General features: G+C 38.4%; 1 protein-coding gene across 5 annotated transcripts; it reads left to right on the top strand.

Moving 5' to 3' along the window:
• Positions 1 to 5,721: 5,721 nt before the first annotated feature.
• LOC307157111 (uncharacterized protein) lies at positions 5,722 to 18,896 on the top strand. 5 transcript variants are annotated; one of them, XM_079868878.1, is made up of 4 exons: positions 5,746 to 5,783; positions 5,916 to 5,942; positions 6,480 to 6,636; positions 17,196 to 18,896. In XM_079868878.1, exons 3-4 carry the CDS (start codon positions 6,552 to 6,554, stop codon positions 18,149 to 18,151), a joined length of 1,041 nt encoding a protein of 346 aa, XP_079725004.1. In that variant the 5' UTR covers positions 5,746 to 5,783; positions 5,916 to 5,942; positions 6,480 to 6,551; the 3' UTR covers positions 18,152 to 18,896. The 5 variants fall into 5 exon arrangements, with proteins under 5 accessions (XP_079725003.1, XP_079725006.1, XP_079725004.1 ...); XM_079868877.1 differs by lacking the exon at positions 5,916 to 5,942 and having other exon boundaries at positions 5,722 to 5,783; positions 17,196 to 18,891; XM_079868880.1 differs by lacking the exon at positions 5,916 to 5,942 and having other exon boundaries at positions 5,740 to 5,783; positions 6,485 to 6,636; positions 17,196 to 18,891.
• The last annotated feature ends 6,996 nt before the right edge of the window (positions 18,897 to 25,892 follow it).

Below are 25,892 nucleotides of genomic sequence, written 5' to 3'. Positions count from 1 at the left end.
ACGGACCATAGACTATAAAAAAGGAGTGACTGACATGTAACGTTATGCACATAAAGCACTGTCACACACTCTCTCTCAGAGTAATATTAAGAGTTCCTGCATTATACATTTTCAACTAGCAGAATAGTACAGAATCATGATACACAGTCTCATTTGTAGCCGTGTATTTTAACTATTATAATATTTTGAAGCGCAAAAATAGGAACTTTTAATTGGCTTTACTGTCATCAACTGTCACTTTAGCGCGAGGCCCTGTGCAGTCGCAGACTTGGTACTGTCAGTTGCATATAACGTTATAGAATTACTTCCCCAGCCTGCATAGAAATAAACATATATCTATGCCCAGCCTGAACTAAAAACTCGATCACGTCGAGCTAGGTGATTTCAGATACAGCCAGTAGACGGGCTCTGATACAGCCAGGCTCCAGCTCACGCCCCGCCTCTGCCCATCCGGGAGTGACGCAAGGCCAAGATGGCGACGGCCGGCTCCGCCCACTTTAGGCTTCAAAAATGCTCTTCAGAAACCTACGGGTGACGTCACGGACACTACGTCCATATTTTTTTACAGTCTATGATTCCACTTAATACACAATAAAACAATATACAATATGATTTGTTAACAACGTAGCTCCTGGTGTTCTTCTAAAATGAGGGCGAGCCACAAATCCGTGAGTACAGTTTACAAACCCGTGGGAACAGATTGCGAAAGCGTGGGCACGGTTTATGAATTTGTGGGTACAGATTGCAAAAACTAAAGGCACGGTTTACAAGTCTGAGAGCGCGGATTAGAAACTCGTGGGTACGGTTTATTAATCCGTCGGCACGATTTGTTAAACCGAGGGAACAGTTTGAGAATTCGTGAGTACTGTTTATAAACTGAGCGGACGGATTGCAAAACCGTCGCCACGGATTGTTTTTTTTTTACTCACACAGGTGACTGCAGGCTCCGTATCCTCCCTTAATGCTGACTTCTGTTGACTTGGGACAAGGAAACGACGCATTTTAAAGCTAATATACTCGCACACACAATTACCGATATCAAGAGAGCTGCATACAGTTATTTTTTCTTTGCGTGTCGCGCCTCCCCTGTGGCTCTTTGGCGCCCCCCAGGGGAGGCGCGCCTCACCTATTGAAAACCGCTGGTGTATAGAGTCGGTGGGCGGGCTTAACATAATGACGGCAAAGTTGTGACGGTTCCGTGTGAATTGCCTGCTATTTGAAAACAAAGAAGATGGCTGCTGCTGCTGGCGAACAGCGGTCTTTCGAATCGTCTTTGGCCGCGACTCTGGAAGACTTGGAGTTAAGCTTTTCTTTGAGAAAAGAACAAAGAACAGCACTTAAGTCATTCTTAAAAAAGGAAGATGTGTTCGGAGTTTTGCCGACCGGATACGGCAAAAGTTTAATCTATGAACTAGCTCCGCTAGTGGGAAAATGCTCTGGTTGGTTGTAGCGCTATCCTATTGCGTGCAGAGGGAATTTGAAAGACAACCTTTTATCCCACCCCGCAGATTGAGCCCTGCCAATGGTGTGTTCCCAGACCTATCTTGATGTGGGTCTGGCTTGTCAGGCTAGTATTGTGCAGCTCGACTTTGGTGAAAATCAGACCAACAGTCTAGATGGAGTTCTAAAAAGGTAAGTTTTCAACTAAATTCAAAATGGCAGACAGCAAGTTTGACTGACAGTGGCATAATTGGTATTGTCACTGTTCTCAGTATTACTCAAGGAATTTATCAAGACCAGTTTCATTACAACAAACAAAATTAATCAAAGTTTTTTTTTGTTTTGTTTTTTTTCAGCATTTTTGAAATTGATACATTTTGGACTTATACCAAAAATGAACACATATTCTGTGTGCAGTGCGTATGCGGTGCAGGAGCAGCACGCGCTATAGTGCTTTCACATATGCTGCGTTTGCAGTGCATAACTGATCCACGGCTGTACCACAAACACATACTTACTATTTTTATTTCAAATCCAGAAGTTATGTAGCAACTTTTATTAAAAAAAAGTTTTGTCAGCATTGCGATTCTCTTTGTACACATATACACTCTTTAATGGACGTATGCACGTTTAAACACAATTTAAACAACGTAGGGCTATTATTCCATGCATTACTTTTACTTGTATTAAGTTGCTCAAGCAAGTGGTCAAATATTTAACCATGTAGCCTACTTATATTAAAATATAACATTTTAATGCAAACATTTTAAATTAAAACTTAAAATTTACAAAAACAGCCAACTCTCATGCCTTTTCTTTTGCATTTAAATTTTAATACAATAAATCTTGCATGTCTCAAAGAAATTGCTGTAGTGGAGAAGCAATGCAAAGTTGTCTGTGTCAATGGAGACTATGACAACTCTCTTGCACTGCTTCACACGGACAGCCCACTCAACATGCACCAGCAACCTGGCATCAGCCTCCTCAATCCAGTTCAAGAGGTCTGGGATCTCTTTGTCCCCAGCTGCCTTTGCTGGTAGCACCTCATCATCAATGACAATAGAGCTGACAATGACAGTAGCATTGGCACTGGCTCGATTGCACACCATTTCCCGAGCTAACAGTTGGAGATTCCGCTTGTTCTCCTCAGACTCCCAGAACTTGTCAAGTTGCTGAGGGATGGGTGTGTGTCTGTTCATGCCAATGATTTCAATGCCTGTTGTTGAGTCTGTACGCAGCATGCACTCCCCTTCTTTCAGGGACATCTCGATGTAGGAATCTAGTACAAGATGGATGAACTCCGGCTCTTGGCAGAGGGATGATGTTGAGCTGATGATGGCATTGATGACAACACCTAAAGTAGGGAATTGTGCTAGAGGCATCTGTCACATCTTAGACATGAAGTCTACCACAACATTAGTGGCATAAGTAGACTCAGGACTCCATTGGGTGGGATCAAGTCGAGGCTCGATCTCACTGACAAGTTTTGACTTGTTGACATGAGCTGGAAGGTCACCATCAAACAGGGGAAATGCTGAAAGCACATAATAAGAAAGTATCTTCTGGATACTCATGCCCCGCTCCTTAGCAATACTAAAGTAATGTCCATACTCCTATGTGGTATGGCCGGTTTCTCTAGTGCTTTGGCTTTGATGCCACATTCATATTTTCGCATGTAGTTCTGGTGACAGAGATTGTGACAAAATAAATCAGCTGATATGACTGATTTAATAAAGCTATCTTCATCGTCTTTCAGTTGATCTGCAATTCGTGTGAAAACTACATCTTGGTTATGCTTTACTGCAGCAATGAGTTTCTTCGCACTATCATTCTCACAAATTCTGTACTTGTCACAACATTTCTTGTATTCCATATATCCACATATAACACAGGGCAATGTTCTTGCATCCTTGTCAGAACTTGGAGGTGCACAAGGTGTAACACTTCTCCATAAGGTTGTCATGAATTTAACACTTGTAAGCCTCATCTTCTGTCTCACACACCTTAGATTCTTCTATTATTTTCTTCTCAATAGATGTCAGTTTGCGAGAATGAGTGTATGACTTGTAGCATTTGTTGGTATTATGGTAAACAAACATGCTTTTATCATTATCCACAACATCATCCCCCATCAGAGTTTTGATACGATTTGTAACCACATCATTACAGATTTTAGCAGCTTGTTTGATTCTATCACGTCCTGTCTTTTCACTTGTTACAGGCAATTTATTATCTTCTTGACAGATGATGCATAACCTTTGATTAAGATTTTCCTTATCTGCCATTGAAGCAACCAAATTCAAGCTTTTGGGGCCAGGTATTTTAGAATGCTCCATGTTGATCAATATGTGTGATGCACAATAATGAAACAAAAACTTTAGAAACCTTGGAAATCTTTTAAATTTGATACTCCTGGTAAAATACAAGAAAAGTTAAACCTTGTCCTCTTATTTTCTGTGAACTCTGTCTAGTGTTGTACAAATACACAGTATAAGGGCAGACTGTTAATTTGAGTTAGTTCACATGTACATGTCTTTTGAGATTCTTCAGAATATATCAATGGTAGAAATGAATTCCACATACCATCATTAGTCAAAATTGAAGTATTGCACGTGTATAAACATTCGGAAACAAAGAAGTTGTGGATTTTCATCATCGGCCGATGGTGGCCATTTTGATTTGACCATTCGTGGCACTATGGCGGACGAGCACCTCAGTGAGTTTTCATGTCTAGGGACCCACTAACTCAGTTCAAGTGAGAAATTCCCCCAACACCAAATTGCGAACGGGTCTACTGGCCAGGTCCAGGATTACTGTAAGAGTTTGTGCATGCGCAAAAGAGAGATAGTGTGTGTCAGACTGAAAGAGAGTTACACGGAGGGAGAAATAGTTGATAAAACTGTTAAAGAGAGACAATTTCCAGTTTGATATTGGCTTTTAAATCTCTGATGATTACAGTAGTGTGATTGTATTGAGTGCCACTTAGTTTTGAGTATTTCAAAATCATTAAGAATATGTAGTTAAAAAACAAGTTTGTCGCTGCAGAGAAAGATCTATTTTAACTAAAACCTTATCATCTTATTCCATCTCAGTATCTCTGCAGAATATAAAGGAAATAAATAAAATAAAATGTAAACTTTGTTTTGTTAAAGTGCATTGTATTAAAATGGCCATGACTGTAAAGGATTACACTGATGGTGGGTTTAAAACAATTCATTTTGACTGTCTGAATGGAAAGCTTAAATTTAAATGTTTAAAGTGTGCACAGGTTTTTAGTCCAATAATTAAAACTTTATTTTTTTGCAGAATTTATTAGTAGGAAATTACTAGTTATATATATTTTTTTAAAAGTATATCGACTAGCCTATGCATTTCATTAGGTTTGTGAATTGGTATGTTTTCTAATGGTATCTCCCAAGGGAGAGGATATACTCTTTTTTTATAACTAGTAATTTCCTACTATTAAATTCTGAAAAAAACTGAGTTTTTAATTATTGGACCAAAAACCTGTGCACACTTTAACTATTTAAATGTAAGTTTTCCATTCAGACAGTCAATTAGCAAACACCATTGCACACCTGCAGGTGATAGGTGCACGGGGAAAAAAATACCAAATAAGTAGGTTAAAAAATCTACAAAAAACAAGGAACTCCCGCACACTATCAGTACTTGCAAATGAGTATCAAAATCTGACTTTCATCAGGCATACAACTATTCAAACTCAATCCCATTTAAAATAATCATGACCAATCAACGTGAAGATCCATTTGTAACCAATTAAGCTCAATGACTGAATACATAATTAACACCACATCATCATAAACAGGTACTAAATATAATTGTGAATAATATCAGAGTTAGTCAATGCACTTTAACAAAACAAAGTTGAAATTTTAATTTATTTATTGCGGAGAAACTAAGATGGAATAAGATGATAAGGATCAGTTTTAGTTAAAGTAGATATTTCTCTGCAGCGATAAACTTGTTTTTTAACTACATATTCTTAATGATTTTTAAATACTCAACTTCTTTCCAATCCTTTGTAATACAAAGATCAAGATACTTGACTTTATTCATGATTGAGTAGGCCTATTTCACAAATGCTCATGGTATGATTATATTTAGATATAAGCCAGAAGAAAAAAATATCAGTGGTATTGATAGCTTTGGGAATCTGCGATTGATCCTTTGAATCAATCCTTTATTTTTTCATTTGAATGTGTTTTCTCTATGTGATTTTCAATTATTATTTTAGCGTGTGAGGAGGACTTTTATTATGGTGTGGCGACATGATGTCATAAGGCTGCTCCGCGCTCCTGCGTCTGTGATTCGGCTGAAAAAAGGTTTGTGTTATAATCAGTTCAACCCGTTCAGACATAGAGCACTGTGAAATAAGTAAATTATGAATGAAGGTAACATTAGTAATGTATTATATCTAATAACATTAATAAACGTTCTTTTTTTTGTGAGTAAAGCACATCCACACATGAGTAACAGAAAAGGTGCGTCTCATTTCGCTCCCTGCATGTAAATCAGTTCATCATTAACACGCTGTTTGGTCGCTGTCAAGAAATTATATAGAAACTGGCTTTTTGAAACCAATTCAGATTCAATTGCGTCAAATGCTTCTCAAAATGATTGACAGTTTGTGAGTGCTCGAATCACAGCACGCTGACATCAGCTGCGTTACAAAAGTGTAAATGTAACAAGAACAACAACACAAAAGTGTGTAATGACAACTACAAATCAACTGCCAATGTTTTCAAGACGGTGTAACTGTAAATGTATTAAATGTAATATACAAATCAATACAAACCACATGTAAATAATAAATGTCTAAATATTAATTATTATTGTTTAATAATCTGTGTTCTTTTATTAATTTATAGTGCTATTTTTAGTATTTTGTGGCTTTATGTCATTTAAGGCCATACCCTCTTGACTGTCTCTGTCTCTTGACTAGGGAGCTGATTGAGATGCACCCAAAGATTTTGCTTGGATTAATTTTTCTTTCTGTTAATTATTCTCATCTTTAACAGGACAGAGTGTCAAAACAAACAGAAAAACTCCTGGTGAAGCGATTAAGATCCATGTGACACACTGTTATAAAGATGGCGTTTATTAAAGAAGAGAGTGAAGACATTGAGATTGAAGAAACATTCAGAGTGAAACAAGAAGATACTGAGGAACAAACAGGTTGGTTTCATTCTTTTCATTAAAGTCTTTCTTCAGTCATTCTGCGTTATCTCCATTCATAGATGCAACTTGTCACAAATTAAATTAGTAAAACAACAAAGAAATAGCCAAAACAGTTATTTTGGTAACATCAAGCCATCAACATTAACCCAATAACTACTTCTGAATTAAAAACATTGAAAATCGTTAATTTCTATGACTAAATTATGCAACCGTTTCTAAATAAATACATTTATGTAGCAACAAATGCAAACCCTGAAATGTGAGTGATCAGCTTAAGTGTGGTCATAAGCAGACAGTTGTTGTCTATATATATATATACTTTCTCCTTCTAAGTAAGAAATGTTATCAATTTTTTTTTTTTTCGTGTGATGCAGATGGAAGCTAACAATTTTCAATATTCAAAATTCTTCACAAAAAATGTTAAGCAAAACTGACCATAGTTTCAAGGACACTATTTTTCTAATATTTTATATGTGAATAATGGCAGACTTCAGATCTCTCTGTAATTAACCAATTCTCTTGGGTCAGACTGTGGGTTATAGCCCTGCACTCGGCTGTTTTCTTAATCCCGCTCGCTAGGGCTTGATTTTCAATTTCAATTTTGGCTTCAAGATAAACTTCTAAACTGTGGGATGTGTTTGATATTATACAGTGTTATTAAAAGCGCTTTAAAGGGTTAGTTCACCCAAAAATTATCTCATAATTTACTCACCCTCAAGTAAAAAAAAAAAACATGGTAAACATATTGAATCGCGCTAAAATTTATGTTGATAACGATGATAAGCTCTGGCCATTTTTACTCAATATGGATTAATCTAACAGTCAGTCACACAGCAGAAATAAATGTGACAACAGCCAGTCAGCGTACAGCTTTTAGCTTGCACGGCAATGTACATGCCCATTTCCTACTGCAAAGAAAGCTAAACCCGAGGAAGAAAAATGTGTAAGTGGCGGCGAAAGTAAAAGTGAAACTGACCTTGAGCTATCATCCAAAGATGATGAAATTCTCGATTTAAAAAAAGCACAAATTCAGTTATATACTCATTTGAACCGTGCACACGGACCGTTTATCCGCTCGGTTCAAAGCTCAAATGGCAGCGCGAGCTTACTAGAGCAGATGTGTTCACTCGATGATTGTTCTTGATCATGCAAGCACTAAACAGCATTGTGAGATCCAGAGAAGTGCTTCAATTCAGCAAGAACACAAATGTCTGTGATTTAAACTAGTTTAAAGCCAGGTGAAACAGCGCTGACAAACAAGAGAAACACTGTGTGTAAGATACAGTCATAAGCTTTTCAAGGCTAGTGTAGTAACACCAACTGCTCCATGATATTGTGGCAGAAACATGGGATATTCGTTTATAATTGTATTATTGTGTATATGATGTATTAAATGTATTAAAGGAGTAGCCTAATGGAATATAAATACAGTATTTTTGTGATTAAGCTATAGCATTTGTGCATTTATACAAAATGTAGCCTATTTAGTAAAATTTACATTTTACCATGGTAGTGAGGTGCTATATGCATGGTTTTAATTGCGGTTATCGTGATCAAAATGAATGCTACTTTAGAAGACCAGTGGTTAAATTTGATAAAACTCAAACAGTCAGAATATCTCAATTTTACCATATAAAAATGAGGTTGTTACAATTTTTACAAATGTTACTGTTTTTGTTAATTTACATCTGCATTATAACTCAAGCTACTACAACTGTCAACTCACTGTCAAATGTGCATTTCTAAGAGACAACATGTAATTTTATTAATATTGCAGCCTGTCTGCAAACTGTGCTGAAGGCAACACAAACCTTTCATGACTTTAAACAATATCAGCCGTTAGAGCATGCAGAAACTAACAAATTATTTTTTCTATTAAGATATTAATTTTGTTAAGGAAAAATTACTGGAAAAGTGTAAAGAATTCAAAAACGTGGAGTGTTTGTTATGTTCTGACAATAAAGAGTAGTTTAAAACCACAATTAATGGTCTGGTTTCACTTAGGAGCAGAAATCTGCCTTTAAATTTGAAAGAAATCTTATCGTGATAATTTTTTTGCCCATATCGCTCAGCCCTACCTCATCATCTATTAATATTTCTTGAGGGATTCCACAAGGGTCGACTATTGGTCCAACTCAAAAAAAAAAAAAAAAAAAAAAAAAAAAAAAGAACAAAACAAATTATTGTAAATGTTGCCTCTGGGGGTAATTTTTAAGAAATATGGAGTAGGTTATAATTTTTATGCTGATGACCTTAAATAGTATCTTTCCATCGAGTATGGTGACTATTCATTTGTCTCCCTTTTGACAAGTGTTTGACTAAACTCTAAAGGGTGGTTTGGCAATTAACTTTCTTTATCTCAATGAGGTTAAAACTGAACTCAATCTCTCTGGAAAAAGTTCAGTTTTTCTGATGAAATATATGAAAAAATGTATATATTTATTATTATTATTTTTGTTTTTTAATTTACTTTGTCAATGTATGCTCTGAGATTGTTAGTTTTATGCTTTTGCTCTTATATTGTTAGTTTTATGCTTTTGTTTATGCTCTTATGTAGAGCAATTTGTATGGTTTTGAAAGCTATATGACATTAAATTTAGTTGAGTCCTGATGGTCCTAATTAGCTGATTCAAGTGTGTTTTATTAGGGTTAGAGCTTAACTTTACAGGAAGGTACAGTGAGGAAAATAAGTATTTGAACATCCTGCTATTTTGCAAGTTCTCCCACTTAGAAATCATGGAGGGGTCTGAAATTGTCATCGTAGGTGCATGTCCACTGTGAGAGACATAATCTAAAAAAAAAAAAAATCCAGAAATCACAATGTATGATTTTTTAACTATTTATTTGTATGATACAGCTGCAAATAAGTATTTGAACACCTGAGAAAATCAATGTTAATATTTGGTACAGTAGCCTTTGTTTGCAATTACAGAGGTCAAACGTTTCCTGTAGTTTTTCACCAGGTTTGCACACACTGCAGGAGGGATTTTGGCCCACTCCTCCACACAGATCTTCTCTAGATCAGTCAGGTTTCTGGGCTGTCGCTGAGAAACACGGAGTTTGAGCTCCCTCCAAAGATTCTCTATTGGGTTTAGGTCTGGAGACTGGCTAGGCCACGCAAGAACCTTGATATGCTTCTTACAGAGCCACTCCTTGGTTATCCTGGCTGTGTGCTTTGGGTCATTGTCATGTTGGAAGACCCAGCCTCGACCCATCTTCAATGCTCTTACTGAGGGAAGGAGGTTGTTCCCCAAAATCTTGCAATACATGGCCCCGGTCATCCTCTCCTTAATACAGTGCAGTCGCCCTGTCCCATGTGCAGAAAAACACCCCCAAAGCATGATGCTACCACCCCCATGCTTCACAGTAGGGATGGTGTTCTTGGGATGGTACTCATCATTCTTCTTCCTCCAAACACGTTAAGTGGAATTATGACCAAAAAGTTATATTTTGGTCTCATCTGACCACATGACTTTCTCCCATGACTCCTCTGGATCATCCAAATGGTCATTGGCAAACTTAAGACGGGCCTTGACATGTGCTGGTTTAAGCAGGGGAACCTTCTGTGCCATGCATGATTTCAAACCATGACGTCTTAGTGTATTACCAACAGTAACCTTGGAAACGGTGGTCCTAGCTCTTTTCAGGTCATTGACCAGCTCCTCCCGTGTAGTTCTGGGCTGATTTCTCACCTTTCTTAGGATCATTGAGACCCCACGAGGTGAGATCTTGCATGGAGCCCCAGTCCGAGGGAGATTGACAGTCATGTTTAGCTTCTTCCATTTTCTAATGATTGCTCCAACAGTGGACCTTTTTTCACCAAGCTGCTTGGCAATTTCCCCGTAGCCCTTTCCAGCCTTTTGGAGGTGTACAATTTTGTATCTAGTGTCTTTGGACAGCTCTTTGGTCTTGGCCATGTTAGTAGTTGGATTCTTACTGATGGTATGGGGTGGACAGGTGTCTTTATGCAGCTAACGACCTCAAACAGGTGCATCTAATTTAGGATAATAAATGGAGTGGAGGTGGACATTTTAAAGGCAGACTAACAGGTCTTTGAGGGTCAGAATTCTAGCTGATAGACAGGTGTTCAAATACTTATTTGCAGCTGTATCATACAAATAAATAGTTAAAAAATCATATATTGTGATTTCTGGATTTTTTTTTTAGATTATGTCTCTCACAGTGGACATGCACCTACAATGACAATTTCAGACCCCTCCATGATTTCCAAGTGGGAGAACTTGCAAAATAGCAGGGTGTTCAAATACTTATTTTCCTCACTGTAGATCTCCAGGAACAGAATTGGGCTAAACTAAACATTCAGGGGTGCAGCTCCCAAAAGCATTGTTAACAACAATGGTCACATCTTCCATGGTTATTAACGTAATTTAACAATTTGCCATTTGCTGAAACTATATTTTCCAATGCACATTAGCAAACAGCATTGCAAACTTGTGTGGTTGGAAATACAGATGTCCAGCTATGGTTAGAAGTATAGTTTCTTGTTAGTGTTACATGTGGACTAGATCAGGGGTTCCCAAACTTTTCCATTCCAGGACCCACCTAGACAAGAATAATCTCTCTCAAGACCCACCAAAATATAAAATAATTTTAAAGCATGAATGTGGGGTGGGAGGCGTTAGTTCTCTTTGGAGCAGTTTTTTTTCCTTGTTATAGTATGAATGACAAGTTTAATTGCAATACAAACTTTTGGCACATTATCAAAAATTGAGAGCCTAACAGTCTAATGGCTGTTGAAATAATGTGAAGAATACTGAGTAGTTTTTGTCTGCTGCCTCAACTGATTTACCAGACATGGCAGAACAAATTTAAAGAAATGAAAAACGATTTTAAAAGTAAGCTTAATCATAACCAAAGGTTTGATATGACAAAAATCTGAATATAAAAAAATATAATAGACTAATAATTTTATTTGACAGTAGGCCCAGGACCTAGAATTTCAATACTAGTTAAATTGAGGGCTCTAGTTATGATCAACTGAAATCAACTAATTATGTGTTTTTTACAGTATAATATGCAAAGTACAATTTTCTATATAAAAAAAATTATATTCAGATAGAAAATGCAGTTTATGCTGCGAGTGTTGTTAAACGCATTGCGTTGTTCAGCGCAGAAAACGCTTTCGTGCTCGTGTGTGTACATGTGAAATACTTTTTATATATAGGCTATATTTTTTGCGTTGTAGCAAAATGCATGCAAGGGAACGCAAACAACGCACTCTTACGACGACCATATCTCTGAAAGACAACAGTGCTGTGTTGAACAGACGACAGAGAAATCAGTGCGATTTGTTTCATGAAGCGCGCGCTTGTGACATGTTGTGTTAACAATTTCAGCATCTCAGAGCGGCGCGGTTCATTAAGCGGTTATGTGCGCATTATTAACAAGAAGAAACTCGTTTACTCAAATCACTGCTCTGCATTCTGCATGAGATCGCATTACACCGGATAATTCAAATGTCACGAAAGGCTGATTCAGGTCTCCGCTGCGTTTCCCAAAAGCATCGGGAGCTGAGCTGATCGCAGGCCTGATAGCGCTCCGGCGCCACACCGGATTTCCGGCGTACAGACGTGTCTGCGAAAAAAAAAAAAAAAAAAAATCAGGTTCGCGTGAGAGGCGCTTTGCTTTCACTAAACCACACCAGTAAGCCTACTTCAGCCAATCGGTAATAGGGTAGGCAGGGGCTGGTCTTGGGTTTTGGCCAATCAGATTGATTCAGCAGTCACTTCACGTGCGAATTTGTTTTGTGTTTCCCATACACTACGAATGTGTTTCCCACACTGGCAGCGCGAAACATAGCCAAAGTCATGGAGTGCAACTTTATGAAGCCAGGGGAAGACACCAAACTTGTCGATAAAGGTAGATCAAACTTGATGAAAAAATGATTGTGGCCTGATTTGAGGTAGCTCGCCAACAGGCCGTTCATATATTGCGTCTTTTGCGCGCTCAAGTTCATTAAAATGTAGGCGCGCGGTAAGCGGTAATAAGCGCGCTCATAATTGAAGCGACGCGCTCGTTTTTTCCATGTTTTTCGGCGGTGGAAATCCATTAGTCACTCAAACTTTTTTGTCGTTGTGGAGACGCCACGGGAAAATCGAACCTAATTTTACTATTAATAATAAAAGATAAGCTAAAGTGCATCGTAAATGTCAGTAATTTATCTTTTTTTGACTCATTCTTTTCATAAATAATCATTTAAAGTCTGAAATATGTGAGGTTTATCTTTTTATAAAAAAAATTTTGTCAAAACTTTTTGAACTTGTACATGTTAGTATGAACTTATACATGTTAGACACTTTTAAAATCTGGCTATCATTTTTAATGGTATTATTTTAATGTTTATGTAAACAAAAAGTGCATATTGATGCTTATTTTATTTGTTATTTGCTGGTTTTCGACATAAAACTTGGTGAATTGATTTCATTGGGTAGTATTAGTACTTTTTGTACAGGATTCTGTGATAACCGTCATAATTTTTGTCACTATAATCATGAAATGAAATGTTCATGCCATTTCATCTCTAGTTATGATCAACTGAAATCAACTAATTATGTGTTTTTTACAGTATAATATGCAAAGTACAATTTTCTATATATAAAAAAAAATAATAATATCTGATTCTGTTCTTTTCTCTGACACGCGTTGTTGGTTGTGGAAGGTTACTAATGTGATTGCTTTATCTGTAAATTAAATAAATGCTTTTTCAATGACTGAATTCATTGAAATATCATGAATTCTTCGATTTGAATATTTTTTTGGCAATGCGTCGTAGGTCTTAAATTTCAATCTTTATGGTCTTAAAATGTCTTAAAATGGTCTTAAATTTGACTTACTGAAACCTGCTACTGTAATATAGGCTTGTATTGGGTTTGTTCATCTCATGTCTGAATGATGTCCATTTATATCCACAAAAGTCACAAGACTCTATCATTTAAGGGACTATTTATCAAAATGTTCTCCTAGGGGAGCACACCCCTGGATCCCGCTTGACAATTATGTTAATCAGTGCATATATCTTGGCTTAGGGGTCCGCTTACCTCCCAGGGAAAAAAGTTCAGGCTCAGGATTTTTTTCTACCATCACCCCTGTGATCGTAGAGACCATAAGTGGCAACGGTTTTATGATCTACTTAGGCATACGATGCTTTTGGGAAACGCAGCGCCTTTCGTGACATTTGAATTCTCCTGTGTAATGCGATCTCATAGCGATTTCTATTTAACGTTGGTACATCGTGCAAAATGTTTGTGTGTGTCATTCATGAAACGTAAATTTAGCTGCAGCCAATAGTGACTGCGCGACCCACCTCTTCCCAATCTGCGACCCACAGTTTAAAAACCCCTGGACTAGATCATGCTCTTAGGCACAATAACAACAACACAAGCTAACATTCAGTGCAATATATCTTTAATTGAATTTAAATATATATGAATTTCAATCAACCCGGGAGAATGGATCAGAGATGTCGCCTCAACCCAGAATTGGCAGATTTGTGCCAATTATATATCAATGATTTTGAATATTTGTTGCAACTTACAAATGCAATTCTTTACAGTTTATTTGAGTAACAACATCATTCCTCCCGCAAGGAACAGAGAACGAAAATGTTCTGGAAAGTGATTTTGTGCCTCTGTGATGATACCAAGAGCCATCGCTCATTTACAGATCGCATGCTTCTGGTAGGGATGTAGACTCGTAGGAGTGAGTGGAAGAAGGAGGGTGCTGAGCCTGTATTAGATCTGTAAGCAAGTGTCAATGCCTTGAACTTGAAACGTGCAGCAAGTAGTAGCCATGCAGAGAGAAAAAGAGAGGTGTGATGTGGGCACTTTTGGGCTTGTTGAAGACAAAAATTGAGGTTTGATTGCACATGATGGAAGTCCAAACAGAAGAGCATTGCAGTAATCAAGCCTAGAAATGACCAGGGCCTGGACAAGAAGTTGTGTTGCATGCTCAGTTAGGAAAGGCCTGATCTTCCTGATGTTGTGTAGTGCAAACCTGCATGACCGAGCAGTCTTTGAAGGTCAACTTGTCCTCAAAGATTACTCCAAGATTTCTGACTGACCTTAATGGGGTGATTATTGATGAATCTAGCTGGATAGTGAAATCGTGCTGTAGAGACGGATTGGCAGGGAGGACGAGAAGCTCAGTCTTTGCCAGGTTGAGCTACAGGTGATGTTCTTTCATCCATGCCGAGAAGTTTGCCAGACAGCTTGAGATTCGTGCAGCTACTGTGGGATCATCTGGTTGAAATGAAAGGTAGAGCTATGTGTCATCAGCATATCAATGATAGGAGAAACCATGTGCCTGTATGATGGGTCCCAGTGATGTAGTGTAAATGGAGAAGGGGAGGGGAATTGAGACCCCTGGATCCAAGGCTATCCCGGAACCCGAGATCCAAGAACTGAACCCTGGGGAACCCCTGTGATCAGTTGATGAGCGTTGGATACCTACTTCCATATGGAAGTCAATGGGGTTCATCAACTGTTTGGTTACCGACATTCTTCAAAATATCTTCTTTTGTGTCTTGCAGAAGGATTAAATTCATACAGGTTTGAAACAACTTGAGGGTGAGCAAATGATGACAGAATTTTTATTTTGAAGTGAACTGTTCATTTAACACAATTGTAATAAAGTAATTAATTAAAAAAAAAGAAAGAAATGGGTCATAAACAAATTAGTAATATACATTTCAAATAATTATAATTAATCAAATAAACAAACAATCCTACACCCCCCATAGCTAATTTGCAGCATGGATTGATACAGCAGAACAAAAGTAATGTTGTTAGCCTGTCTTTTATTGGAACGGACCTCCACTGAAACGGACTGTGCCAAACCTCCACTTTTCTCACAAAGGTAACTTAAACTCAAAATAAATAAATGTTAACAAAATATACCATTAATAACTTTTTTAAAAAGTGTGCACCCAAACTAGTCACGTATGAAATAAAAACAAATTGGAAATAAAACTGAAAACGAACCAAATCTGTCATCATTATGAAATCTATAGCATGTACTGCAACAAACGTTTAACCATGAAATGCTAAAAGATAACCAGAATAATGTGTAAACAAACAAAAGAGAAGGATGTATGTATGTGGGTGTTGTTTAGTTACCGTCTTACTGTGTGGCCCCATCGCTGGCCATCACAGAATGGGATCTAGAGGGCATGTGGTAGGATGACTGGAGAGAAGAAGTTTAGATACATCTGCCTTAGTGAGGGGAGAGAAGATTTCTGGCTGTCGATGCTTGATCTGAGTTTCTGTGCGTCTGGAGCTGAGAACTGACTGCTGTAGTAGTTTTGTCAGTGAAGAAACTAGCAAAATTATCAGCAGTTAAAGGGGTGGTGGAGGGGGACAGAGGAGACAGTAGGATGTTTTGAGAAGTTTGCGTGTGTTTGAAACATTAGCCGCGTTTCCATTACCCTTTAAATTGTGCAAATTGAAATTGAAAATGCACCCAATGGAAAACCGTCAATTGCGCAAAAACTCCCATTTATCGTAAAAAAGGTTTTATGCTCACATGAGGTGGTTTTTCTGGCAATTTGGAAAAAAGGAAACATTTTTTCCGCATTTACAGGTCAGTTTACGTAGATGCCGCAGTATGTTTTGGACAGAAGACCGAGTTCTTTATTAAATTCATAAAAGACAAAAGAATTACAGGAATACTGGATTCTAAACCTCAAAGACATGCCACAATCAAGAGCTTGAAGCAGATAGGAGGGAGAAACACCTCATATGTGCCACTCACAAGTATAAGGGGCTTTCCTCACCATTAATGCTTAATGGATAACACGCTTACGTCTCCTTCAATTAGAAATAATGACTGGTGCGATGGCTGGGATATAAACCATATAAACCTACCAACATCCATTGCCATGATTTTTGGAATGACTGATCGCGAGAGGAAAAAAAATGTTTTAGTCGCATAACATCAGTTAATGGAAATGCTGTCATTTCACAATATTTTTTTTATCGACATTTAGAAAAAAAAATCCCAAAAGTTGTGCACAAATCTGTAATGGAAACGCGCCTACTGTTGATATTGTTTTGGAAATATGAAGATTTTGCAGCATGAAGACTGAAAAGGATGGGAGCAGAGACTGATACATACTCAGGTCAGATGGGTCTTTTGATTAGCGCTATTTCGAATTTTGTCTGGTGTTCACGCAGAACATCAGATAACCAGGGGAAAGAGGGAGTAGCACACACTGGCCTGGAAGAGAGAGGACATATGTTGTTTTGACAAGAAGTTAAAGTGGAAACAAAGTGTCCATTGTGGTATTCACATCCAGAGATGAGAATTGTGTAGGTGGGAGGGAGAAACTGAGCGCAGTATTTGGGATGTGTCCTAAAGAAAGCAAAGAATTAACAATATTGACAAGAGATTCTGAGAATACAGGTAACACCTTTTTTAGTTGTTTAGAGGGTTTAGGATTCAGCGTAGATGTTGGATTTGATGTTTTACATGTCTAAAGGTTTTCATGTATTTGTGCCATTAAACTGGTGTTAACTTGTTTTTGTTTCTTTTCACCCTAGACCTGATAGTGCTAAAAGAGGAGAGTAAAGAACTGAGTGACAACAGTATGAGAAAGAAAGATCAGTATGAAAAATGCCATGATTTCATGACTGAAGAGAAATCTTTTACGTACTCACTGACTCATAAAACAGAAACTAGAAACCTCCAGATGAGAGTTCACACTGGAGAGAGCCCTTTGACCTGCCAACAGTTTGGAAAGAGTTTCAGTCTAAAAGAAAGCCTTAAAGTCCATTTGGAAATCCACACTGGAGAGAAACAGTTCATATGCCCTCAGTGTGGAAAGAGATTTACACAGAAAAAAACCCTTATTGTCCACATGAGAACTCACACTGGAGAGAAGCCATTCACCTGCAAACTGTGTGGGAAGTGTTTCACAGTAAAAGGAACTCTTAAGACTCACATGAGAATTCACACTGGAGAGAAGCCATTCGTTTGTGAGCAGTGTGGTAAGAGTTTCAGATATAAAGAAAGCCTTAATCATCACATGAGGATTCATTCAGGAGAGAACTGTTTTGTATGTCATCAGTGTGAAAGGAGTTTCACAGACAGGAATCATCTTAATGATCATGCAAAAATTCACATTGCAGAGAAGCATTACATGTGTCATCACTGTGGAAAGAGTTTCAAACACAGAAAAACCCTTGAGAATCACATGATAATTTACAATAGAGAGAAGCACCAAATATGTCATCACTGTGGAAAGAGTTTCGAACACAGAGCACACCTTGAGAATCACATGAGAATTCACACTGGAGAGAAGCCTTTCACCTGCCCCCAGTGTGGAAAGAGCTGCACGACGAAAGGAAATCTTAAGATTCACATGAGAGTTCACACTGGAGAGAAGCCTTACAAGTGTCTTCAGTGTGAGAAAAGTTTCACATATCACACAGACCTGAAACGGCATTTGCAAACTCATTCTGAAAAGAAATTGCCGTCTTCTAGTCTAGAAATCTAGACGAACCCTAGCGACAGCAAATTTTATTTTGCAGTCAGTGTCGTCCAGCAACTCTCCGTTGGCTTGCAAGCTGGAAAAACCAAACTCTAGTCAGGCCAATCACATTGTGTATAGAATCGGTGGGCGGGCTTAACATGATGATGGCAGAGTTGTGACGGTTCCGCGTGAATTGTCTGCTACTTGAAAACAAAGAAGAGCTGCTGCTGCTGGCGAACAGCGGCCTTTCGAATCAGCTTCGGCCGCGAATCTGGAAGACTTGGAGAAGAACGGCACTGAAGTCATTCTTAAAAAAGGAAGATGTGTTTGGAGTTTTGCCAACCGGATACGGCAAAAGTTTAATCTATCAACTAGCTCCGCTGGTGGGAAAATGCTCTGTTTGGTAGTAGCGCTATCCTATTGCATGCAGAGGGAATTTGAAAGACAACCGTTAATCTCACCCCTTGGATTGAGCGCTGCCAATGGTGTATTCCCATACCCAACATCTTAATGTGGGTCTGGCTTGTCAGGCTAGCCTTCTTCCTCAGTGTGACTAGGTTTGGAAAAATGAGCAATTTCAACAATCATCTGCGCATTCACTCTGCAGAAAAACAATTCAGTTGTGATCAGTCTAATAAAAACATCACACTTGCACATACATATGAAACGTCTTGTAAATATGAGACCCTGTTTGTGTTCTTTGTTAAAGAGTATGGCAATAGAAAGTGTGAATCTATTTAAAATAAAGGCTACTTTAACTCTGCAGCTGAATGTGGGTTTAATCTGATTGTCCGCCTTCATGACAACTTATTGTATTATTACTTTTTATTTATATCCTTCATCTCTTTTTTATTCTTTCCTTTGAGGCTTTTTATTTTTGCATTTTTATTCCAGTGGCCACATCTGACCATCTTCTTTGCTATAGTTTCAAATATTAAGCAGTTTAGGTAGACAGCCTTTAATTTAGACAAGGGGTGGGGAACGTTGGTCCTGGAGGGCCACTCTCCTGCAGAGTTTAGTTCCAACCCTAATCAAACACACCTGAACAAGCTAATCAATGTATTCAGGAACACTAGGCCACATCCACACGAAGCCAGAGCTTTCTCTATCCGATGTTTTTTCCCTCAATCTAAAAAAAGAACCTTTTTCCCTCGTTCTTGTCGTCTCAAGAAATATCTGCATACACACGAAACCACTGAAACTGAAAGATGTTGACGATGCTGACTCGCCATCTTCTCAGTAGGTGAACGCGCCTATAGAGATAAATGCACATTTCACACGGATTACATAAGAGAGTTGTCTGTTTCTTTTCGTTTTGAAATGTTTTGTTTAAAAGTAGACATTTCAAGCTTTCTATTATGTATTTCTGAGTTTCGGTTCATTTATGAGATGAAAACTTAATCAACTTCACAAAACTTAACTTTTTCTTACACCAAATATAAGCATCCAATTAAATTTAACAACAAAGGGTACAATTAGATAGATCAAAGGGAGGTGAATATTAAACGTTTAGTTTTTTGACAGTCAGGCAAAATTTGGTAGTTTTATAGGCTATACTGCGCTTTGCCTTTGCATTACTGTGTATACTTACATGGCCATAAAATAATATATAGCAGTAAGTGTAGCAAGTGATCATAATCACTTGCTTATATCATAAATCATAAATTATTTTTTATTACCGTGAGTCTGGAGAGGAGGGGGCGGGGGAGACGACTCACTCCAGTATTTTGAATTTGTACTGCAGTAACTATTTTAAACACTAGCTGTCAGTTTTACACATTAATTTTGACCTTTAAGGTAATTTCTCTAAGGTATTCCCCAAGGTATTGTTGCTATTCCAATGCTGTAAAAAAGCTAATGCTAGCTAGAATGAGCTAAACAGACAAAATTGACAAAAAAAGGGTTAAGAGGTTTAAAACTTACCAATTTTTGGTGCCTTGTTGTTTAAGGCAATTTTCACCAGCATTTTTCCATGTAAAAGTGAAGCCATTTTGACAGTTCCTTTCTTCTCTGAGAGAGGTTTTATAGCATACATATACTGTATGCTATAAAACCTGACTCATGCCACTTAGCTAGTTGCAACAATGTTCATGCTGAAACAAAGGCAAACTGCAGTATCATAGTGAAACCAAGGCAGTACGGGCAGATACTGCATTCTGCCTTGGTTTCACTCTACTTTTCTATACAAAACTGCAACTAAAAATGTAAATTTATATAAGAAATTTATTAGATAGCCATATGAAATTTTTATTTGTGCAAAAAAAAGTTTTTTGAAAAATTGGAGATACTGCTCTTAGCCTTTGTAGGGCACTAAACACGTCTCCATGTGGACAGGGCCTAATGGGCCTTTCACACAGGACACGGTATGCGCGGCGCTGCGCTATAAAACCCATTCATCTCAATGGCTTGCGCCGCGCAAGGACGTTTTGTTGCTGCGTCGACCAAAGCGCAAGCGCAGCGGTGCAGTTGAACTTGAACTAAGTTGAACTATTCAAAATAGTTCAACTTTTGCCGCTGCGCTCTGTGACGATTACCAGCGCGGCCAATAGAATCGGGGGGTCCAAACAAGCACGGAAATCAAAATGGATGAAGAAATTGGCTCTCTGTAGCTTGTATGGATCCTTGAGATTCTAGGTCCAACTCTGCCCAGCAAACGAACAGTCGAACTGTTCCCTACTGAGGCGAAAGTACACCTGGAACCGGTCGCTGTGGAAACGGAGCTCCTTTGCAAGCCTGAATTCACCGAATTGTTCTCTGGACCTGAGGGTTTCATGCACCCACAACCTCTTCTTCCTTGCTTCTCTCTTTATTCTCATTAGCAGGACTAGCGCTATCGCTCGCTTCTTAGAACGGGACAGATACATTGTTTGCTGCTGACCGAAAGGAGGAACAACAGACGTAATAAAGCTCCCGCTAAAAGTTTTTAAAACTCCGCCTACGTCATAGCGCAGCGCAAATCGCGTTGTATCTGAAGGGCAACGCTGAATCCAGCGGCAAGCGCCGCGCATACCGCGCCTGTGTGAAAGGCCCATTAGGCTACAATCAGGTGAGTTTTTTTCAAGGTTGGAGCTAAACTCTGCAGGACAGTGGCCCTCCTGGACCAACGTTCCCCACCCCTGATTTAGACTATGTACACTCTAAGAAATAAATCCGTAAAATAACAGAAAAAGTACTGGCAGCTCATTACCCGGACTTTGTCCCATAATTAAAAAATTGAAATTTTCTGTTAATTCACAGTGTGCCCACAGTAAATAAAACAGAAATCTTCTGTTATTTAATGGTGTATCTATAGTAAAAAAAAAAAACAGGACACTTTCTGTCATTTAATGGTGTATCTATAGTAAAAAAAAAAAACAGGACACTTTGTCATTTAATGGTGTATCTATAGTAAAAAAAAACAGATAAAACTGTACTGTACTTTTCCTACAGTAAAAATAAAACTTATGAATTTAGGCAATATACCTACAGCAAATAGAAATTTTACTTTTCTGTTAGTTAACAGTGTACCTATAATGATAATAACTCTTGTTGAAAACATTCCATACAGAAATATAGACCCATTTCCTTGGCTCTTGGTGTCATCTTGGAGATGTAATGCAATACGGAGGGCTTGTTCAGACAGTTTGGTCATAGACACAGTGATATTTTGTTTTCTAAGCTGAAATAAATGCTCTTACATAAAATGGTAAATATTAATTCATTTTTTATTATTTATTCATATCCAATATTTTGTCAAACCACTGTTATATTAAACAGTAAAGTAGTGTAGATAAATCAACAACATTGGGACATCTCTCAAAAAATATATTTTTTGAATCATTGTTTTAGATTGTCACTAGTTTGGGTCAAAATGACCAATTTCACAGTTTAACATAACTGAAACACGCATAAACATTTTCTTTTAACCCTTTAGAACCTGAAGCTAAAATAGGTGTTTTTCACATAATTAGATTTTTTGACTGTAAAATTCTAAAACAATGTGCTATCTTCATGTGCAAGGTGTCATCTTTTTCAGAAAAAGATAAGCTTTCAACAAATTACAGTTATTGACCATTATTGTGTGTGGTGAGTTTGTAAATATAATTTAAATAGACAAAAATAAAAAAACGAGAATAAATTTACTGATTTTTATTTAGAAAAAAACAGAAAAAAATCATGACCGAAAGAAACTAACACTTTAAAGTTGAAAAATGAACTATAATACATATATACAAGTCTTTTATGTGACATTGGGTTGCACAGTTTTCATTTAGGACGCTTTTTGTCATACACGCACACATATACAAATGCACGCATTCATAGGCACGCGCACATACACATGCACGCACTACATGCTTAGATACGTGAAAGAGTAACGGCCATCCGCCTCCCAAATTTCATTAAAAATCATCCCAATCCCCCTTTCTGCTGTCTAACACTTCTTTCGCCATGTATTTGTTCGTTTCTTTTATTATTTTATGCAATCCAAAACACTCTAACCTGCCGCGCGTCGTATCTCTCTGTTCAAATCCTTACACCCCGCGCTGCTGTCATTTGCAGATGGAAAGCATGGCATTACCGTAATAAGCCGTATATTGGCGAAAAGCGCTTGATGTCTACTTTCAGGAACTATTTGAATTATTTTGATAGTGCAAACGGTTGAAGAGTTACAGTGACATGAATACAGCTTGGTTGGCTGTGTCGTCGACGACACATCCGGTTTTAAAGGGTTAAGAATGACACTTGACGTCATAGTTGACATATAAATAGCCTATTAAAAAATAATTGACCCTGTTGTCCAGAATAGCAATGAAACAAACCCAACCCAGTTCAGGAACAGAGTGCAGATTAAGCGAGAAAAAGTGATACATGTACAGGTACTATAACAGTTTGTTGTATCACAGTAAATGGAATGAACTATTAAGAACAAAACACAATTTAACAATTCCATCGTTTTGAGTGCCTAGTTGGTGATGGGAGTACAATAGCATGCCTGTTGAGACTGAGACACACAACACTCCTTTCTCTCTGTTCCAGATGCTACTTCTATGGCTGTAAAACAAAAACAAAATATTAATTAGCAAATGGATCTTGCTGAGGTGCTTGAAATAGCATTGAACATGTATCCCAAGAAATTAACTTGGAACATAAATGGCATTTCACTTCCTCCTTATCTTTGACTTTAGTGAAATTAAGCCAAGCCTTTCACTGCATCGCACATTCAGCCATCCGAGTGTAGCGTTGCGGTGCGAGTGTAAGAGAATTGAGAAAGGGTTACCACACTTTTAACAGAAATGGCAATATATGATTGACTACGCCACCCCGGAAAACTAATAGCCCTAAGGGCACACAGGTTCGTTTTGAGTGGGTGGGTGAGAGGACACGAGTCGTATATGTAGAAGTAGAAAAGTTTTATTTTGTTCGTCAATGTTGAATAATAAAATAGCTAGAAACTTCAAAGTTAAAAACTCACATTGGCATTATAATAACTGAACACCATCAATTAGCATCTACTCATACACACACAGTAAATAACAAACTCAATTTATAGAAACTCAACCAAGAGCAGAGGTATCTGGAGGTCCAGGCCGGCTGCCAAATTAGAAAACAAACCCGCCCAAATAATCCACTACAAATACCCACACACACACGTGAAGGGTTAAATGCCAGAAGACACACAGCACTAGGTGTGAACACACCACACAAATGGCAGCTTCGCCTTCACCCTCCAGAAACCCCCAGCTCCTGCAACAAAGACAAAATTGAGAAACACACAAAACATGAATACAATCCAAAAGAATAAAACAAGTCAAATAATTCAAAGATCTAAACCACTTGACATGATTAGGACTCAGTACCACATAAAAACAAGTTGACATTGAAATAAACCAAATGATCAAACATACAACCATACATTACCCACAGTTAAACATACATTCATACATACAAGATGCTTCAAACCAATGGAATTCAATAGACGGCGGCCAGATGAGACAACCAGCCAGCTCGCACAGTCAGAGGAATACACAATACTCAATAGCAACGTGCGACAGAGTCACAGCAGTTAATAGTTGCTATTGTGATGAACGTCGAGGCAAAACAGCGACGCAGTCGCAATTATACGCGATCACAGTTCAGCATTGATACTCGATTCTCACGAATAGCCCAAGAGACCCTCAGTTATGCAGGGGGGGCTGCAGAATGATCCCGGCGCACAAACCGCTCCGCAGTCGCGCACCATATTGCAGTACAGCAGCTCAGTCAGGAACACATGCTATCAATGATATGCTGTGAGGCGTGGGCAGCCAGCACACAGCAGACGAGGAAGCCAGCTTACAGTCCAAGCCTGCGGCAACCACAGATGACGTCACAAGGCTGATACCAAGACGCATGCCACGTGGCAATCACACATCCCTTATATCAAACAAGAAAGGGGCGGGGGCTTAAACTAAGCACAGGTGAATGAGATCCTCATTAGTGGATTCAGTCACCCTGCTACACTAGCAAACAACCAACTGACCAAATGAGAAATGAAGCAAGCAAGGGTGTAAGGACAGCCTGCATGATAGATCTGTGATGTGCGATAACATTGATATATTGAGATGACAATATGACTTGCCATAAATAAACAAACACTAAGGTGTGCATATTAGCTCCAGGGTTGTTTTTAAATTCAGAATAGGACTAGAATTTCATATTTTAATCATAACTTGCTAGAGCAGCAACAATAAAGTTTACAACAGCAAAGTCACTATACAAACTCAATATCTGACATCACAATACTGGGCAACATTTGCAAAAGAATGAAGAACTCGGGCATTAGTCCTTCCTCCTCCTCTCTCTCTGCTGTTATTTCCTGCCTGCAGGTAACGTTACCTGGTAGAGAGGAGCGGACGGTTTGTCTCAGCCAGCAGCTGAGTTTACATAGTTGTGCCAAATGTACAAGATTTCAACAGAATAAGACAGTGTGTAACAAAGGAGACAGACAGTAGCAAAGGAGTTTGTGTAATGACCTTTAAATCTTCCGAGTATTCTGGAAGTCACTCAGGTCCGACAGGAATCGAAGCAGTTTTGGTGGAATGTTGTACTGTTTTGGGCTCTTTTTTTCTGCTTTAGACCCACGTTCTGGATTGATACCCATCAGGCTCCTGTGGCAACACAAAAAATGTATCATGTCACTTTGGCATGGCATTGCAAAACTAAGTATACTATAAAATGGACAAAGAACTTTGTCAAAACATAGGCCTACCTCTGGATAAACTCCAGAGTCAGGGCTGCTCTCTTGGGGTACATGATGTTCAGCACGTAGAAGAGGCTGAACACATAGCTGACAACAACCAGAGAACAACTGATGATGTGGTTTACTGTGACTTCATCCACTGATATTTTGTATCTTCCTTCATCTGCAAAATACCAGCTGTTGTGCAACTTGTTTCAGCTTGCTTCTGCCTGCCTGGTCTGGTGTCCTTAGCCATCAAGTCGATGGCATGATGATCCTGATCATGTGTCTTCTATCTTTTGGTAGTGGCCTCCTCTTCTCCTTCAGCGCATTCATCATTGTAACTGGAAACTTCTGCCATGGGATTTGAAACATCTCTGGATGCGTCACAGTTGGCATCTCCATCAGATCCTTGGTAACACTACAAAGGTTGGGAGTACAGGACACATCCAAGGTGCTCTGAGACACTAGGGGGAAAAAAAAAAAAATTAAAAAGTGGACTCCAAAAGGTGAACAATAGCAAACAAAATGTCACTAGTAAGTAGGGCTGGGCGATTAATACAATTG

The sequence above is a fragment of the Squalius cephalus genome, assembly GCF_949319135.1.
Source record: "Squalius cephalus genome assembly, chromosome: 4".
NCBI lineage: Eukaryota > Metazoa > Chordata > Actinopteri > Cypriniformes > Leuciscidae > Squalius > Squalius cephalus.
The sequence above is the reverse complement of the archived record's forward strand: the minus strand, read 5'-3'. Positions and strand labels throughout refer to the sequence as shown.